Source organism: Castor canadensis, chromosome 7, assembly GCF_047511655.1.
Source record: "Castor canadensis chromosome 7, mCasCan1.hap1v2, whole genome shotgun sequence".
Lineage (NCBI taxonomy): Eukaryota > Metazoa > Chordata > Mammalia > Rodentia > Castoridae > Castor > Castor canadensis.
This window is the reverse complement of record NC_133392.1, coordinates 26021126-26039844: the sequence shown is the minus strand read 5'-3', so window position 1 is coordinate 26039844 and position 18719 is coordinate 26021126. Positions and strand designations below refer to the sequence as shown.

Sequence of the window (18719 nt, the reverse complement as noted above, 5' to 3'; positions counted from 1 at the left end):
GTAATCCTAGCTATTTGAGAGGCTGAGATCAAGGTTTGAGGCCAGCCTAGGCAAAAAGTTTAGGGATCCCGCCCAAAATAACCAGAGCAAAATGGATTGGAGGTGTAGCTCAAGTGCTGAAGTGCCTGCTTTGCAAGCTCAAAGGCCTGCAGTACTGAGGTTTGAACTCAGGGACTTCAGCTTGAGCGACTCCACCAGCTCTTTTCTGTGAAAGGTTTTTTCGAGATAGGATCTCATGAACTATTTGCCCTGGCCGCTTAGAACCTTGATCTCCTGATCTCTGCCTCCTGAGTGGCTAAGATTATAGGCAGCACCTGACCCAAATTACTATTTTTTAATGTAGAATTGAGACTTAGTTTTGATTTTGTTGCCAACGCTTTAAGTTATTATTGATAAAATAAAATTTCAATACAGCAATGCAACTTTAGCTTGATCAGGTTTGTAAATATTTTAGCTGGAGTATTCAATTTAAATAGAACTCATTTAAATAAAAGAAAATTTAGCAGTAATATGGTTCATTTCAAGCAGGTAAGAGAGAAACTTCTTGTAGTAATTTCTGTTCTCACTTGAAACGGTCATAGCAGCATTTGGTTGGCCTGACAAGCTAGAAGTTAATTCCTAAAATGCCTGGGAAGTGTGCAGCATGAGGCCTGCACCTTGACTCACTCAAAGGCCTACTCCAGTACATTTTCAGATGTACTCTTCTCCATACTGGCCATACTTGATGTGCGGGGCACACGTGGTTTGACCCTGACCCTGCCTGGAGTGGGTACACTAGAAGTACCATGGGAGGCTGAGATTGGGGGGAATCGAGGTTCCAAGTCCTCCTCATAAAAGCTTGAAGTCTCCTTGCTGGTATGCTCGCCTTCATGGGCAATGTGTTATTTATGTGCAGGACTGAAAGCGCATTTTCCTCTCTAGGCTTCTTTGCATGTTTTTTTTCAAAACATTAAGCTATTCATCTTCCCTGGATAGAAATGGAAACCCTTGTTTTCATGCTCCATTGTATTTAGTTACAAAATGGCATTGTAATTTGGCAGGATCTATAAAACTAAATTGCAAAATTTGCTACACAAAACATATTGAGGACTTGGGTAATTTTTATTGTCATAAAAGGTGATTCCAGCTGGGTGCTGGTGGCTCACCCTTGTAATCCTAGCTACTCAGGAGGCAGAGATCAGGAGAATTGTGGTTCAAAGCCAGCCCTGGGGAAATAGTTCAAGAGACCATATCTCAAAAAAAATCCTTCATGAAAAGAGGGTTGGTGAAATGGCTCATGTGGTAGAACGCCTGACTAGCTAGTGTGAGGCTCTGAGTTCAAGTGCTGCCAAAATAAACAAATAAATAAATTAAGAAAAAGGCAATTCCCCTAAGCAATTACCTATCATCCTCCTTTCTTGTCTTTGCAGGAACATTTTTGGCAAGCCACTTCATAAGTTACTGCTCATGAGGCTGATATTTTGAAGAACTGGTCATTGGATAGCTCCATCAGGATACCCATCACCAAATTTTCTTTCTCTTCCTGTTTATCCTCTTTCTTTTCTCTTTTCTTTTTGGTAGGACTGAGGTTTGAACTCAGGGCTTTGAACTTACAAAGCAGACATTCCACCACTTGAACCACACCTTCAGTCCATTTTGCTCTGTTTATTTTTGGAGATGGGGTCTTGCAAATTATTTGCTCAGGTTGGCCTTAAACTATGATCCTCCCAGTCTCAGTCTCGAAGTAGCTAGGATTACAGGAGTGAGCAACTGGGCACCTAGCCTTTCCTTCTTTTTTTTTTTTTTTTTTTAAGGCTGGGTCTCACTTTGTAGCCCAGGCTGGCCAAGAACAGAGGATCCTCCTATTCCCACCTCCTGAGTGCTGGGATTACATCACTACCAGGCTTAGCTAAATTTTCTCTTAAATGTCTCAGTTTTCATCAGTGAAAGCCGTTTTTTTCTTAAGGATAGTTGTTTTAAGTCCACTTAAAGAAAACACAGCATTACTATATACTAGCTATGCCAGCCCTCATACCTAAGAGCTACTGTAGGAAAGTCTTGATAAGGAGTGTAACATATAAACCAGCCCCTGTGGGACTAGTGAGCAATGACGAGTAGTTGGCCCTGTGGTCACCAGTGCAATTCCCATTTGGATTATAACACATTTGGATGTGGGCATTATTGTTTTGAGTTTTATGATATCGGAACATGTTAAGTTTTAAAAGATTAACGTGTACATAATAATCTGTAGCAGGATCCTGTTTCTATAAAGAGATTTCTAGAGGTGTATCAGGCATTGTCACTGCCCTGTCATTTCCCTGTAGCGCGCCTGGAGACCTGCAGCCTCAGTGGGGCCTCCGTTGAGGCCTTTGTTGTGCTCCTGTCTCTGACAGTTTTCTCTGGCTGTTGGGGTTTTCTCTGGAAGTGATGCCCCTAGAATAAACCACAGCCAGTGAGGGGCTGGAGTGGGTGGATATGTTTGCCAGCTTCACTGTCCCATGGTAGGATAATTCTGAGGCGTGTCCTACACAGTGTCTCACAGGGTCACAGTGGAATTGGGCACAAGTTGCCCATCTGCGCACTATCGCTGGCTTTCTCCCTTCCTGCCTCACTTCCCAACTCCCTCACCAGGTTTCTTCTCAGCTTTCCCCTACAAAATTACATCATCGAAGTCACCAACACAGGACTGACAATAGAGCAGTGAGCACAAATTGAAGTGGTGGTCAGCTCACAAGTTCTTTCCATGGCCACGAATATGCTACCTCCCCCCTTTTGAAGAACTGTTCCCTTACCAAATAGGAATGGCCTCCCTGACCACAGTGACTGGCTCGGGTTGGATATCTGATCAAAGGCATTATATAAAACCTCCACCCTGGCAATTGTGATTGGTGCATGGAGAGGACCAATTGGACTGAGCACCTTCCCTGGTTTTGTTTCGGTTTTTTGGTACTAGCTTTTGAACTCAGGGCCTCACACTTGCTAGGAAGATGCTCTACCACTTAAACCATGCCTTGAGCCCTTTTGGCTTTAGTTATTTTTCAGATAAAGTATTGAGTTTTTGTCCAGGGCCTGCTTTAGACAGCAATCCTCCTTCCTATGCCTACTCCAAAGATAAGATTACACATGTGAACCACCATGCCTCACTTGTCTGTTGAGATGGAGCCTCAATAACTTCTTCCCTGAACTGGCCTCAAATTAAAATCCTCCCAAACTACCTCCTGAGTAGCTAGGATTATACATGTGAATCACCACATCTGACCAAAGATTATTTTCACTATTTGTGCACAGTATTTCTTTCTTTATTTTTATTTTTATTTTTTTGGCATACTGGGGTTTGAACTCAGGGTTGTGAGCTTGCTTGGTAGGCAAACACTCTACCATTTAAGCCATGCCCCCAGCCCTGGTACCATGGGAAGAGAGAGCTGTAAAGCTGATCCCAGCCATCTCTTCTACCATACAGAGGAGTATTCTCAGTGAGAGGACACTGCCAGTTCTCAGAGGTCAGCAGAGATGAATAACAGGAGCATATCTTGATGCTTGGCACTTGAATGCCTCAGGCCAATTGATCCTAAACCTTGTCCTCCTGCAGTCTGGTGAAGGACTCTTCCTTTCCCATCTTCACAAGGTGCCTCACCATCTTGGACTATGCCACTTACAGCAGAACTTTATCACTGTGCCCAAAGATTCCTCCTGCAGATGTGCAACTCTGAGCTGCAAAGTTGAATTTAGATACTGTGCTTTTTCGTTCTGGGATTTCCATTTAATTTTTTTTATTTTTTATTTTTTTGTGGTACTGGGTTTTGAACCCAGGGCCTCAGGCTTGCTAGGCTGGCACCCTACCACTTGAACCACACCCCCAGCAGCCCTCTTTTTTTTTTTTTTTAATCTTTCCTGAACTTTAGATCTTTCCTGAACTTTTCTTCACCTAATATATGCATCTTTGCCAAAGACTCTTTAATATATTTATCAAAGTTCAAGTTCTTACCTGCCAATTCTGACAGCATCTGGGTTGTTCTGTTGACTCGTATATTTTGTCTCTTGATTATGGGTCATGTTCTTTTTCTTCACACATCTAGCAATTTTTGAAGAGTGAACGCTGTGAATGATACATCATAGACACTGGACTCTTTCTCTGAAGGGCATTTTCTTGCACTGCATGGTTAAATCACTGGTGGACCTCATCACTTTTGTAAAGCCTTGTTTGTAGGTTTCGTTAAGATGGGCCTGTTTGAGTTTTGCCCTCAGTGCTAGGATGAATGCCTTAGTCAGGGATATAGTCTACTCTTAGAGTGTGGCCCTTTTACAGTTTTAGCAAAAAACTCCAGTTGTTTGCCAAGGCCCTCTAACTTGCCGACACTTTCAGCTGCAAACTCCTTCTCCCCTGTGATGGGCAACTGCTGAATTCTCTGGTCACTTCTTGTAGCTGCCAGCTGTCATTTCCCCCTTGGACACCTTGCAGTCTCACTTGCACACATGCAGTTCAGAGGCTGGTGAAGGATTTGAGGAGAATGTATACACATATTTGGGGGCTTCTGGCTCTGAGACACTCTCCCCTCCTAGCATTTCCCTCAACTTCCAGCCACCCAGATGCAAACTCCTCCTCTGAATGCTCAGGCTAATAGGCCTGTGCCTCTCTATTCCACTTGCAGTCCCTCGGTGACCCCTGTGCAAGCCAATGGTGGTTCTCAAAGTGTGTTCCTTGGGCCAGCAGCATCAGCACCATCAGGGAACTTGTTAGAAACACAAAGTTTTAGGCCCCAACAAATCAGAAACTGTGAGAAGGCAGAGGCAAAAGTCTTTGTTTTAACAAGCTCCCCAAAGGTTCTTAGTTACATTCAAGTTCCAGAATAATTGCCTTAGGAGAAAAGCCATACAAGAGTGGATCTTATCCAGAGGGTCCCTTTGTTGTCTGCTTTCTCTCCAGTGGCATCAAACAGGTGTTTTGGTTGTTGTTGGCTTTTTTTTTTTTCCTGCAGAGTTCGTAATTATTATTTATAGAGGGAATTAGTCTTTCTGTAAATCACTCTATTCTGTCAGACCAGACACAGACATTCACATTTTAGAACATATACATTCACGTTTTAGACCATATACATTCACGTTTTAAAACATGAATTAACAATTTTATTGATATTCAAATCAAATGTTTGTGAAACCCTGGTGGCAGCTTATAATTTCATGAGACACAGTTTGAACATCTCTAGTCTAAGCAATATGATGGGCAGCATGGGCGGGGATTAGCTTCAACCATGCATAGGCAAGTCTCTATGGCAACTATCTCCATAGAATCAGGCCCATGACAGAGGTAGAAAATGAGCTTGTGCAGGCTGTGTGTATGGGGGGGGGGCAGTGGATGCAGTGTGGTGTCCCATTTCAGAAAATCCCAGACACTAGCTGTGTACCTTGATAGAAGAAGCTTGTAGGTGGTAAGGGGTAAAGATCACTGGTTTGCTGAGAGCAGCGTTTTTCAGGGGGCTTCTCCCCACTCCTACGGGCCAGATTCATGTGATCAACTTGGTTCCTTGGTCCACACCTGTAACCCTTACTTGTTCAATTCCCAAAATACAGAGGGTTCCACTCCTTAGTGAGAAGCAGGGGCTTCTCTTCAAGGGGGAATGACTTCAGGTTCCACAGTACCCCTGATCTATGGAGAGAAAACTGAGCAAACAATCATGGCAGCTTTCTCCTGCCCCTGCCCGTCAGATGCTCTGGTGCTTTATGCACTAGAGTAGGCCTGGGCAGTGCTTCTCCAGCATGATGTGCACACATGTCCCTGGGACCTTGTTAATTAAGCCCAGATTTAATGGTGTTATGGGCCAAATTTTGTCCTCTCAAAATTGTAAGTTGAAATCCTAGCCCCTAGTACCTCAGACAGGGTATTTAAAGTGGTAATTAAAGTTAAATGAAGTCATAAAGGTGCAGCCCCAATCCAATATGACTGGTGTCTTTATAAGAAGAGAAGATGGACACTAGGCATGGTGGTGCACGCCTGTAGACCAGGCAGGGTAACATGGTGAAACCCTGTCTCAAAGAAAAAAAAAAAAAGATGCAGACACACAGAGGAAGGACCATGTGGGACACAGGGAGAAAACAGTCATTTACAATCTGAGGAGAAAGGTCTCAGAGGAAGCCAATCCTGCTGACACCTTAACACAGGACTTCCACCTTCTAGAACTGTGAGATTTCTGTAGTTGAAGCCACCAGGTTGTGGCACTTGGTAATGGCAGCCCTTGCAAACAAATACATTTGTCTGGGGAGGGAGCTAACAAGTCCCGGATGCTGCTGGCGCTGCTGGCCCGAGGTCCACACTTTGAATAGCCAGGACCTAGTGAGCCCGGTTCCTTTCCTTTTATGATATTGTCTGCAGCTTCCTAAGTCACCTAGCAGGGGGGAAGGAGGGCACTTTTTCTTCTATGCCTTGCCTTAGCTACTTAAGTTGTTCTTCACCTTTTCAGGTTTGTGACACTTTTGAATGAAGGAGACTGCACCTAACCACAGGGCAATGGCAGGTGTAGTGGGAGGAGCTCACCCCTTGTCTACAGAGGGTGGCCCCAGGTTAGAACGTAAGTTTTGAGTGGTCAGTTTCCCAGAGTTTCAAGAGAAGCCAGAAATTTGTATTTTTACATTAAATCTCTAGATTTTTAACCTTTTAAATGTTGGCAGCTCTGTTTGCTTATTTTTGAAATGATGCTAAGGAGACTTGTAAGGTGCTAGACATGGCCTTTGTTTTGTTTTGGGTCCACCAAGCTGCACAGTTAAGATTGGCACAATGCATCAAGTAGTACCTTAAGTTATGCTGCAATCAAAAAAGTAAAGAAAAAGCTGCATAGGAATGACACACATCATAGCTGTTATCTCTGGGGATGGCAGGGCAGGAACAAGTGCGCCTTACCTGTATTTCTAATGTGTTTCCTTAGAGAAATAGAGTAAGCCAGGTATGGTGGTGCAGGCCTATAATCCTAGCACTCGGGAGGCTGAGGAAGGAAAATGTTAACAGCAGCTCTATCTCAATGCTATCTAGGTGTCTGCTTTATTATCTTCTGTATGTTTGAAATACTTCAATATTTTTAATATTAGAAGAAGTAATGCCTGTGGAGACACAAGTCCAGCCCGACCTCTGGGAGGCCCCTGAGCCATCTCTTGGTTCCCTCTGGACTGTGACAAAGTTCAGGGAGGAACGTTTGCTGCCCTGATTCAGGTCTCCTTCATCTTCGGTAAACACCTGCTCCCTCTGGGCCACTGGTATGTCCTGACGTCACCCCCCAACTCAGCCCAGCATCCCATGACACTCACCACTGCAAATGGCATTCTCAATGTAGCGCAGCTGTGGTCCAGAAAAGTTTATGTATGAGCCCAAATTTAAAGGCACTCTGTGTTGGGCTCACTGTTTAGGGCCACCAGAGAACGGTTTCTCTAAACCCTGAAAGCAACAAATCCTAGTGATTAAACTCACTAAGTAGAAGCCTGGTTTTCCACTTAATAGCTGCCTGTCCTTCGGTAAGTTGGTTGCTTAAGTCTTTTGGGTAAAATGAGAGTGATCACAATATACCTATCTTTTTGGGTTTACATGAAGATTTAAGTTAGCTATGTGATTGGTGCACAACTGTTCAATAATCATTAGCTGTTAAGTAATTAACACTAAACTGATCCAATACCTTTCCTACATCATGGATTAAGTCTCAGGCTACAGAGTTACTAAGTTGATTCATACCACCAAGCCTCAAAGGGAAAACATCTTCAACTGTTTTTCAAGTAGCCAACATGATCAAATGTTGTGGAGACTGCTTGGGCAAGAGCAGAGGCAGCCAAAACTTACTTCCTGTCTCCAAGGAACCCACCAATTTATGTGCTTCTTACAAGACCCAAACTGCTAACACAAACCGAAAGGGACTGGCAGAAGCTCAGGCTGGTTTATCTCTCCTCTGCCTCTTTCAGCCTCAGGGGCAGGGACTCTGTGCCTCCCCTTGGTCCAAGTTGCTGGGCAGCCTGGCTTGTTGACACTCAGGGTTGTCATGTGGGGCCTGTTTCTCCAGGTAATCCTCCAGGAACTGGCAGTTTCACAACCCAAAAAGGGCTGTGGCCATGACTAATACAGCTGTAAATGGCAAACAGAGATCCAAGATAGTTCCTTCCCTAGAGGAATAGGATTTCAACTACTTTCCAGGTGGTGCTTCTTTGTCTTTTAAGTCACATGCATTAAGCTTGGTCTGAAATTGCAGTGCTCCCATGCTGCATTCTCCAGCGGTGCCATTTTCCCTGTAAATCACAGAGATGCTCCTGGTGTCTGGGGTGGTGGAAGAGTGATAACCAAGTCCATCTTCTGTGTGGCCTTTGCTTGTATCTTGAGAGATGTCTTCTTCTAGCATTTCTGTTATCTTCAGCTCTGAGCCCCAGATCTCCTGAGCCCCCTTTCCCTTTCATTAGTCTAATAACCCTGATACTTCTTGTGGCCTTTTATACCTGCCTCTCAGTCCTGTTGCATTAATGTCTCTGACCTCTGTCTCCCTGCCATGGTCCCCAGATGGCAGGGCTTCTACAGATTTTTATATGACTCGCCCTAGTTTTTGCTTTGTTTTGGTGATGCTGGGGTTGGAACTCAGAGCCTGGCTCTTGCTAGGCAAGCACACTACCACTTCAGCCATGTCTCCAGCCCTTTTTGCTTTAGTTTGTTTTTCAGATAGGATCATGAGCTTTGGCCTCAGGTGGGCCTCGGACCTTCATCCTCCTCTTTCTACCCACCAGTAGCTGGTATTTTAGGCCTGTACCATGCCTGGCTCTTTTATCTTTGTTTTTAGTTATCTTTGTATTTAGATACATTTTCTGTATTAAAAATTATAAAGCATTAGACTATTGACTCCTGGCCCCCAATTCCCTATCTGGAAGCCACTACAGTTGCCAGTTTTTTTTCTTTGTAGGCTACACACAGACACACACACACACACACACACACACACACACACACTTTAAAAAATATATAGATGGTAGCCAATTTGTTAATGTTAGTATAAAAAGTAAAACCTTGAGGGTCAAATGAAACTCTTCTGCATCCCTGAGTGATAAGTCCTGTGCCAAAATTCCCTGAAGATAGGGAGTTTGTCCTGGTATCTCCCTCCATACCTGGCCCAATGCCTTGCACACAGTTGGCACTCAATAACCACAATGCCCATCCATTAAGCACCAACATTGTACCTAACACTGACTCTGTCATAGACTATCAGGTGAACTGACATGGGCCACCTCAGAAGGGACCTCAGCAATCCAGGGGAGAAGGGGGAGGATGAGCAAGGACTGTGGCAAGGCAAGCCTGGACGGGGGCAGAAACCAAAGGCACAGGCACAGCTGTGCTTCCTGGAGGTGCTGGGCTGGGCTGGGCTGGGCTTGGTTGGGCTGGGCTGGGCTGGGCCTGGCTGGGCTAGTGATGCCATGCGTCAGACCATCAAGCTTCTTCCTGTTGGAAGAAGACACTGGTCCAGGGGTTCGGAATTTCCCAAGTCTGATTCTATCTGCTCACTCACCTGCATCCTCTGCTCCTGCCCAGCCTTATGAGAACATGGCCCACGTTCTGGGGTTGCCTTTCCTGCTGGTCTCATGGGACAAGGGGTATGGGACAGGGTAATATTTTCAGATCATGAAAAGATGAATTCCACTAAGGAAGCATGACAAACGTGCATCACATTTCTTTTCCCCGTCCCCTGAGGTACTGGTTTCCAATTTTGTTTCTGCACCGATGTGGGACAGGGTGTGTTTTGTCACCAGCATACCCCTACGGAGAGTCCCTGCAACCATACTGTGATGTCATCCCTTCCTCTCCCACTAAGAAATCATCCTGGAATGCAAGTGGGTGGGAATGACCTTCTAAGAGTCACCCTGATTAGATTCTTTCTGGGGGGACTGGGGTTTGAACTCAGGACTTCGTGCTTGCAAAGCAGGCGCTCTACTGCTTGAGTCACACCTCCAGTCATAAGAGTCACACTGCATTTATTCTAACTGAAGTGCAGTATGAGACTCACTTCTAATACTCAGGTGGGCGAGACGTGTCACATTTTTTTTTTTTTTTATTTCAAGTTACCTTGCATGTGAATTCTCATCCTCTGAGCTGGCAGGAAAATTATATTGGTAGTAGCAGGATGAGGCACGTTCTCCCTTCCCTGGGGATCTAGGTAACATAGAACCTGGGAAATTGGAATAGAGCCACCCTTTTCCTGAGACCAAGGCCTCTGCCAAGGTCCCAGGGTTGTAGATGCCTGTCCCTTCAGGGAGTGAGGCTTGTGGTTACTTCCTTTCCAAGCTTAGGTCTGGGAATCTTGGCTGAAGCTGGGACTCCTAGGCTGAGCCTCTGTCTCTGAGAGATATCACAGAGCCTCTCCACACAAGTCCTGCCATCCTACCATCTGCCACAGAACCGTCAAGGAGGACAGTCCAGTTTCCAATTCCTGGGGTCCTTTATTCTCCGATTTCTCCCCAGGATCCAGAAAACATCCACCAGTTTGTCTGCACAAACTCCTGAATTTAGTTCTCAAATCAAAGTACCCTGGGCAAAGCAGGCTTCCTGCTAAGAAGGAAGGAATGAAGTCTGGGAAAACCCATGCTAGCACCTCAATATATATATACTGCCACCTAGTTTATATTAGGATAAACTAATTGTCCACTAATTTCAGCACACTGTGAAAGCTGGCACTTGCCATGAATTTTGTGTACCACACATCAGTTTATGCAACACCCCATTGCTCTTCGGTAAAGAGGTACTAAAAATGGACCAACACTCTGTGCTCACCCATGCTTTCTTTCCTCCATTTGCTGACTGTGAGCCTCCTCCCGGAGGAGTAATTTCTAGCTGAGTTTATCAAAACGCCCTAATCAACTGCACCAAGCCCAGTGAAGGACGAAAATGAAAGCATCGCTTGTTAGAATAATCAGGCTATGCTAACCCAAATGGCAGCCCCATTAAGACCATTTCCATTACTACAGCTGTCTCCTCCACTTCATTACCACTTTTCTAAACATGCCCTTGGTTTTCACACTTATCTGACTGTGGACAACAGTACTGAACCAGTGCTTCAAGGGTGTCTGGTCTATGAGAAGTCTCAGTTGGTAATGTGGTTTTAAAAGGATCACAGAAGGTGGACGTGATGGGGCATGCCTGTAATCCCAGCACTCAGGAGCCAGAGGTAAAAGGAGTGTGAGTTTAGCCAGCTTGGGCTACCTTGTAAGACCCTGTCTCAAAAAAATAAAATAAAATAAAAGCGTTGCCTTAATGTATTAATGTTTGAGCTGGCATGTGACCAAGTGGATGGACGTGTGGATTGCTCCCACAATTTGGGTATTAGGAATGGCTGCTATGAACATTCATGTATAAGTTTTTGTGTGGACTTTTTCAACTTTCTTGGTTCCAAGTAATTTTAAATCACTTAAATATTAGATGGTAAATAATATATCATTAAGTGATGCTAAATAATAAATGTACACAATTAAAATAGTTTATTCATTGAAGTAGATGCCCTAAGAGTAGAAACCTGCTCCTCCATGGTAGTTCAGATTGAATAAAGACCACCCAGGAGACCTACTATAATGAAACAGCACTGTTTCAAACTCAGATCTGTAACTCACTCATAGATCTTTTACCAAATCATATCATATCATGAGATACGACCCTACTGGTACTATGTAAAAAAATTGAAACAAACAAAACAAAAAACCTAGAGCTATTGTGTGATCTTCAACATTCCTCTGTTCCAAAATGAAGACCTATTAGTTTAATTTGACATACAGGAAAATTTGGAGTTTGAGTGAGAATTTTTTTCCCAATACTGGGATTGAACTTGGCCTTGTGCTTGCTAGGCAGGCCCTCTACCACTTGAGCCACTCCCCCCCAGCTCATTTTTGCTTTATTTTTTGAATAGGGTCTCACATTTTTGCCTCAGGCTCAATCCTTCAACATATGGCCTCCTCTTTGGCTAGGATCACAAATATACATCAACACACCAGCTTACTGGCTGAGATGGGGTCTTGCTAATTTCTTCCCTGAGCTGGCCTCACACCATGATTCTCTGGCTTTCGAGTAGGCAGAACAGAGGCATGAGCCACCACGCCCACTTGACATAGAATTCTTGTGAACACAGAACTTTGTGCTGGGCTGTGACATACCTGTGTGTGTTTACTTAATAAATACAGCAGAGGTTAACAGGCAAAACACAGGTTGCCTGAGTGCAATTAGAACTGGCTGAATTAGCCAGGCACCAGTATTCCTAGCTATTCAGGAGGCAGAGATCAGGAGGATTGAGGTTCAAAGCCAGCCCAAATAATTTGTTAGACCCTATTCTGAAAAACCGCTTTACAAAAAAAGACTGGGGGTGTGGCTCATGGTGTAGGCCCCGAGTTCAAGTCCCAGTATCACACACACACACACACACACACACACACACCAAAAAACAAACAAAAAAACCCCAGGCTGAATTCAAACTTTGAATTACAAGAAAACCACTGATACGGAGCAATGGTCTCATACTTGGCCACTCTGCTCATACAATACCATACAGGTAAGACTCAACTTCAAGGTTCTTTGTCCCTAGATATGATTCCCTTGAGGATGGTCCCGTTCTTCCATCAGTGCCTGCTGCTGGCATCCCCAGCAAGGCACATCATGGTCTGAATTTGCTGTAGACTTCACGTAAATTTAGCAAGGAAACAATGAGATGTTTCTTTGGGGCAACTGCTGTAGAGCCACTTATGGAAAAGAAACCACATTAATAAGAAAGTGTAGATGTTTCTGCCAAGGAAAATTACAAGTTTGCTTGGTTCAATCCTTGGCACTGAGTCTTGGGCTCTTCATCTTTGAATGGACTTCATTCCACTTGGGTTTCTGGGCCAGTGTCCTGGCACACTATCAGAGGGGAAAATAATTACAAAGAAGTGTCTTACAGGGATGAGGAGCACTGGTGGCTTACCAGATGGGGATAATCCTGGGTCTTCAAACAAACCATGGCCAGACAGTAGCCCTTGCCTCCATAGATGCTGTAAGTCCACACCCTGAAACAAGCCTGCCCCTAGAGAGCTGCAGGAGGCTCAGTCCCTCCTTCCAGATGAACACTCTGGTTGGCCTTCGTTAGACAAGCAGTGACAGACTGGAGTTAGCCCCAGAGAACTTTCCAAAGAGCTTCCCTTGGCTTCTCAGAGTCCTCACACTGCTGTGTAAGAAAGGCCTATCCAATCTTGGTTTACTTGTGATTCAGGTGGGGTGGCAATGGAAAATAGATTCACTATTTTTATTAGTGATGACATGTGCTAATTACAAAAACACCTGAACTGGGTGTGGTGGTGTGTGCCTGTCACCCCAGCATTCAGGAGGCTAAGGTAGAAAGATCATGAGTCTGAGGCCAGTCTGGGCTATACAGCGAGACTGTCTCAAAAAATAACAAAAAATAAAAGCACCAGACATCTCACATTTAAAGGTAACCGATGCATCACTTTGGTGAGCGTTTCTAGTAATCTGTTTGTAGTATGAATTATTTATATAGTACTTGCCCCATGTAATAGTGAGCATGGGGTTAATTCTTCCAGAAGCTGACCTGAGGCAAAGACTTCTAGAATATAAGAGATTCATTTGGGAAGTGCAGTGAACGGGACTGGGAAGTGCAAAAGCAAGCCACAGAGGATAAGGCTGGTGGGTACCAAATTGGCTGCAACTGTGGATAGGTGGCCTTTAATCCAGCAGAGAAACTCTGAAAAATGGGGTAAAGTACATGCTGCCACACCTCCCCTGAAGGGTGAGGGAGCTGGAGTATTTATGCCCCAGGTGCCATTGCTTGAGGCAGCTTCCAGAATGGGGGTTGATAATTCTGAGCATTACCAGTCCAAACAGCTTTCCTCACACTGAAGAAAGTCCCCAGGAGAAGCAGATACTGTGGCTGGAGGGCAGCCAGACACATATAGAAGTGACCTTGCTGAAACATATGCCAGGCACTGCTCTGGGTGCTGGGCACACAGAGGAAGTAAGAGGAGAGTATTCTGGCCTCCTGGAGCACTCTTTCTATTGTGGAGGCAGATGACAAACAGGACAAGCAAGCCACATCTGGAGTTGTTGGGGAGTAACAGGTACTGTGACTAAAATACAGCTGGAAGGGAGAAGAGGTTAGTTATAATCAGCAAAAAGGGCCTCACAGAGAGGTGACACTCTAAGACCTGAAGGAGGGGAAGAAGGCACATCATGTGTAGACACATGCTACATTTGTAAATCCATACACACACAGACACTATTCTAGGCACAGGAAATGTCGAGGGTGGAGGTTCCAAGGAAGGGATGCACCTGGGATGTGAGGAACAGCAAGACATGGGAGGCCTGGCAGAGCAGAACCGTGCTGAGCGCTGGGATGTCTCAGGCTCCTACCAGGAGTGTTACAGGATCACCACGGCGGCTGCCCTGAGAATGTAATCAAGAGGGGTGAGGGCAGAGCACAGGGTCAGTGAGGAGGTGAGCTACAGGTGTGGCTCAAGTGGTAGAGTGCCTGCGTTGCAAGTTCGAAGCCCTGAGTTCAAATCTTAAGTACCACCAACACCACCAAAAAAAAAAAAGATGACTACAATACTGAAGGGAGGTAGAAGTGGAGAAGTGACAGGTGGTTAGATTCTAGAAACATTCTGATTATGGAGTCAAGACAATCCATGGACAGACTGGCTGTGGGGTATGGGTGAGAACTAAGTCAGTGGATTTGACCTGAGCAACTGGAAATGGAGCTGTCTTTTCCTGGATCACAAAGAACTTCAGCAGGAGTGAGCTGGAGGTCAGGTCAGGCTTGGGAGCCTGACTTTCCGTGGATTTAAGTTTGTGATGTCAGCATGAGGCTGGATACGGGGTCTGAAGACAGGGATAGGGCCCAACCTGGATGCAAACTGGGGGTTGGCAGCATACAGATGGTGTGACCCATGAAGCTAGGAGACTCCGAGGGAATGAGTCAGACAGAGACCAGGTCTGCAAACAACTGAGCCCTGAGCCCTTGGGAGGTGCAGTCAGGCACTGCGGCATTCTAAAAGCTAAGTGCAGAAAGCACTTCTAGGAGGGGGGAGTGGTCAACTGTACATCTATGCAGACACATGCTACACTCATAAATCCGCACACGCAGACACTATAGATACGTCTGTACACACGGAGCCTTATGTGGTACGATCCCACACAAACAGATCGAGAACTCAATTTTCTTCCGATTAGATCCACTGCGAATAGTGCTCCACGGCAGAACGTCTACCTTTCCATCACTGTAGTGGTTGTGTAACATTTCACTGCGTGTACAAACCAAAATTAACTTTTCCCCTACTGATAAGTATTTTTCCCAACTATAAAATTCTAGATTATATAGCGAAGTGCAATTTTTTTTTTTTGGCAATACTACCTTGCAGTTGGCAGGCAGGCACTCTACCACTTGAGCCACACTCACAGCCCTTTTTGCCTTAGTTTATTTTTCAGATAGTCTCATGATTTTGCCAGGGTCAACCTTGGACGGCAATCTTCCTAACTTCCTCCTGCATAGCTGGGATTACAGGCATGTACTACCATGCCTGGCAGCAGTGGACATCTTGTGCATTCACCCTTCCACAGTGTGGTTCTCTTGGAGATGAACCCCTAAGATGGGGTTGGTCTGTGCCAGGTCTGTTTTACATTCTGATTCTAGACTCTCTTCTGGAAGTCCTCATTAATCAAAGATGAACTCAGTATGGAACAGCTCCTAATTTGTAGAACTGTCAGGACGTAATTCCAGGCAGATCCTGCTCAATTGAGACCCTTCCAAATGCAGGGGAAACCCAGGACAGCCATGTGCATCCTTGTCATTAGAAGCCTGGGTCAAGTCAGAGAGGGCAGGATAGGAAGTGAGCCAGTGCTTGCTCTCTGCCTGACACACTCTGTGGAGGGAGGGTGGCACAATTCTTGGGACTGCAGGATCACCAGTTGAGCAGCTGAGGCTCTATTACGTCAAGAGCCAGCACAGCAGACGAAGGCAGATGTGCCTTTTGCGAGATGACGGTAATTAACTCCACATCTTTCTCCACACTTTATTTTTGCTAGCTGGGTTTGTCATTTGCTGTTAGAACAAGCCTACTAAATACCTCTGATGTTTTCCCTTTACCTTGTTATTCTGAGCACAGCATGACTTCCCACCTGTCTGGGCGCACACCCAGTCTTTGTCTGGATGGTGTCAGCATGTCCTGCACCTTGAAAATAACATCTATCGCCTGCTAGACAACTGGCTGTCAGCCTCTGCTGCCTTCAGGGGGCACTGAGGGGCCAGGTACTGAGTCGTGTGCCTCTGTAAGCACAGGGAAATATTCTCAGACAATTTTTGATTCAGAAGGAAAATGAAGAGCCATGTCTCAGACTCCTACTCCCATCTTCCATGGGTCTATAAACAGCAGCAACAGGTCTCAGGTGCCTCCACTGATGCTGGAAATGGAAGCAAACGATTCTTAACCAGCAGAAGAGGCCAGTGGGGGTGGATCTGAGAGCCTAGAGTCTTAAAAGTTTCAGAACTGTGTTATCTGGCCACATGCGCTTCAGTTCCTGCAGTGCAGGGGTCTTTGCCTTGTCACCCCCCTGCCAAGAACAGGCACAGTGACTAAGCCACCAACTCACCCCTGTGAATGACGCTCAGTTCAGCCAGGAAGCACACAGACAGGTTTTCTTAGGTCATGGCTGAGATCAGTCATCATGTGCCCAGGATACAGAAGGTGGAAGGCAGCAAGTCCTTCTCCCCAAGTTTATCGTGAGGTAACTGCCCCTGCACAAGTTTTAGGATTGCAGCATAGGGGTGAGCGCCACTTTGTCTTTCTGCCCCTCAGCTGTCTGGGGACCTCTGCTCAGAAGGCCGTGTAGTAGTGGTCCATGGTACTGACGATGTCACTCTGGTCCTCTAGGAACTCCAGCACCTGTCGCAGCACAGCCTCGCTTAGGCCTGGATGGGCACTCAGGCGTACACAGGCCAAGACGTGCAGGAAGTGGCAACCCTTCTCCATGTCTGCGGGAAGAAGACAGCGCCTAAGCTTTGATGGGACTGTCGCGCCCTCCTCTGTCCCTTTCCAGACCTCCTGACCCAGCACCTGCATTTGAATGGGACCCTAGATGATTTATGCACAAGGAAATCTGAGAAGCAGTAGTGTAGATGACCCCAAAACCAAATCCAAAACTGTTCACAAGCCCCTCATGTCACCACAGTGACCAGACTCACTGCTCAAGGCCTCTAACCTTCAACCTTCCAGGATCCCAATCAGTAATGTTGCATTCATAACCTAATGGATTTTTAGTACTTGATAAGCTTTTTTCCGTAGTACCAGTACATGAATAAGTGCAAAACTCTGGCTTCCCAGAGGGGTCTCTTAAGAGTCACACCAGAGTCGATCTTTGCTAGGGTCCTGATTTGATGAGGCTGAGACACGGAGAAGGGGTTCTTACTTTTGGCCTTCTCATATGCCTTCTGCCTGCCTTCCATTCATGCTTGTTGAGGGTTAGCAACCCCCCTCCTCACTGAAACCAATGACTGACACCAGTGCTTTCACACTGAGGGTTGTGACCATTAGGGGAGTATGAAATTAATTTTTGTGGGCATTCTTTTCCTTACCAAACAGACTAAAATGACAAAAATAGGAAAATTATAGGACCAGGTGTGGTGATACATACCTGCAGTCCCAATTACTTGGGAGGAAAAGGTAGATTGAGGTCTAGTCTTGGCAAAAGCACTAAGACCCTACCTGAAAAACAAACTAAAAAGCTGAAGAACTGAGGACATGGCCCAAGTGGTACAGCACTTGCCTAGCAAGTGCCAGGCTCTGAGTTCCATCTCTAGTACTATAAAAAAAAAATTACAGAATGTACTGCATTGCAATTATTATCTTGTGACAATTTTACACATTAGAATTATGTAAGTATTGCATCATGATGTCAAACGTATTTCTAACTCAGAGTCAAGGTCAAACCTCATCTTTAGTGCTCCAGCAATGGTATTCACCAGCTGCTCGGCAGTCACTGCACATTGTTCAGGTGATGAAATGCTTTAGGATCCTGGAAGGTGCTCTCAGAGGCACAGCGTTGTTAGGCAAAGCACAGTTTGACCCTGGTGCATCTTTGTAGCCTTGGGCAAGCCATAGTATCCCCAAACCTCAATCTTTTCACAGATGGCTGGGGGAAAGGACCAACGTTAGCCCTTACTTGGTTCTAGACTAACAAAGATGTGCTAAATTGCGACCTCTAGTGGCTGCTTCTGCTCACTATTGCCTCTGGACTGGCTGAGCTGCTGACATTTCAGGCTGTTTCTTCAACATTCACTAAAGATAAAGTTTTCTTGAACACCTACTGCGTGTGCAGCACTGATCGGGGGAACCATGTAGAGCACGGCTAATGGAGAGCTGACGCTGGATTCCAAAAGACCTGAGTGTAACTCTTGCCTCTATGACTGGACAAAGTGGCTCATGGGAATAAAACCACCCAATCCACAGGGTGGTTGTGTGAGGGAAAGAATGTAGCAAGTGCTTCCTCCCCCACCCCCCACTATGTCACACTCATACTCTGAGGCCATCCTACTAAAGAAGCTGCAGCCCTTCCTAGAAACAAAGACTCAGGAGAAAAAAAGCCCATAGCAAGAGCTGGTGGATGGGCTCACACTGGAGGGGAGAAGCACTCCTCAGACCAGCCGCCCACAGTGGAGAGCCAGCAGGCACAAGAAATTTCAGCACTGCTCAGTGGTTTGGTTTTTTTTTGGGAG

The 18719-nt window shown here is 45.6% G+C and overlaps 1 protein-coding gene across 10 annotated transcripts in view; it reads right to left on the bottom strand.

Moving 5' to 3' along the window:
• Stn1 (STN1 subunit of CST complex) overlaps positions 1-18719 on the bottom strand; it is a 59523-nt gene that overhangs the window by 11941 nt on the left and 28863 nt on the right. For 9 of the 10 annotated variants that reach the window (XM_074078369.1, XM_074078374.1, XM_074078371.1 and 6 more), the window contains one exon: positions 3245-16979. The exons of the other annotated variant lie outside the window; for it this stretch is intronic. In XM_074078369.1, the coding sequence (XP_073934470.1) occupies positions 16822-16979 (158 nt within the window). In that variant the 3' untranslated portion in view covers positions 3245-16821. Of the gene's footprint in view, positions 1-3244; positions 16980-18719 lie in introns of those variants that run through there. 10 annotated transcript variants of the gene reach the window in all.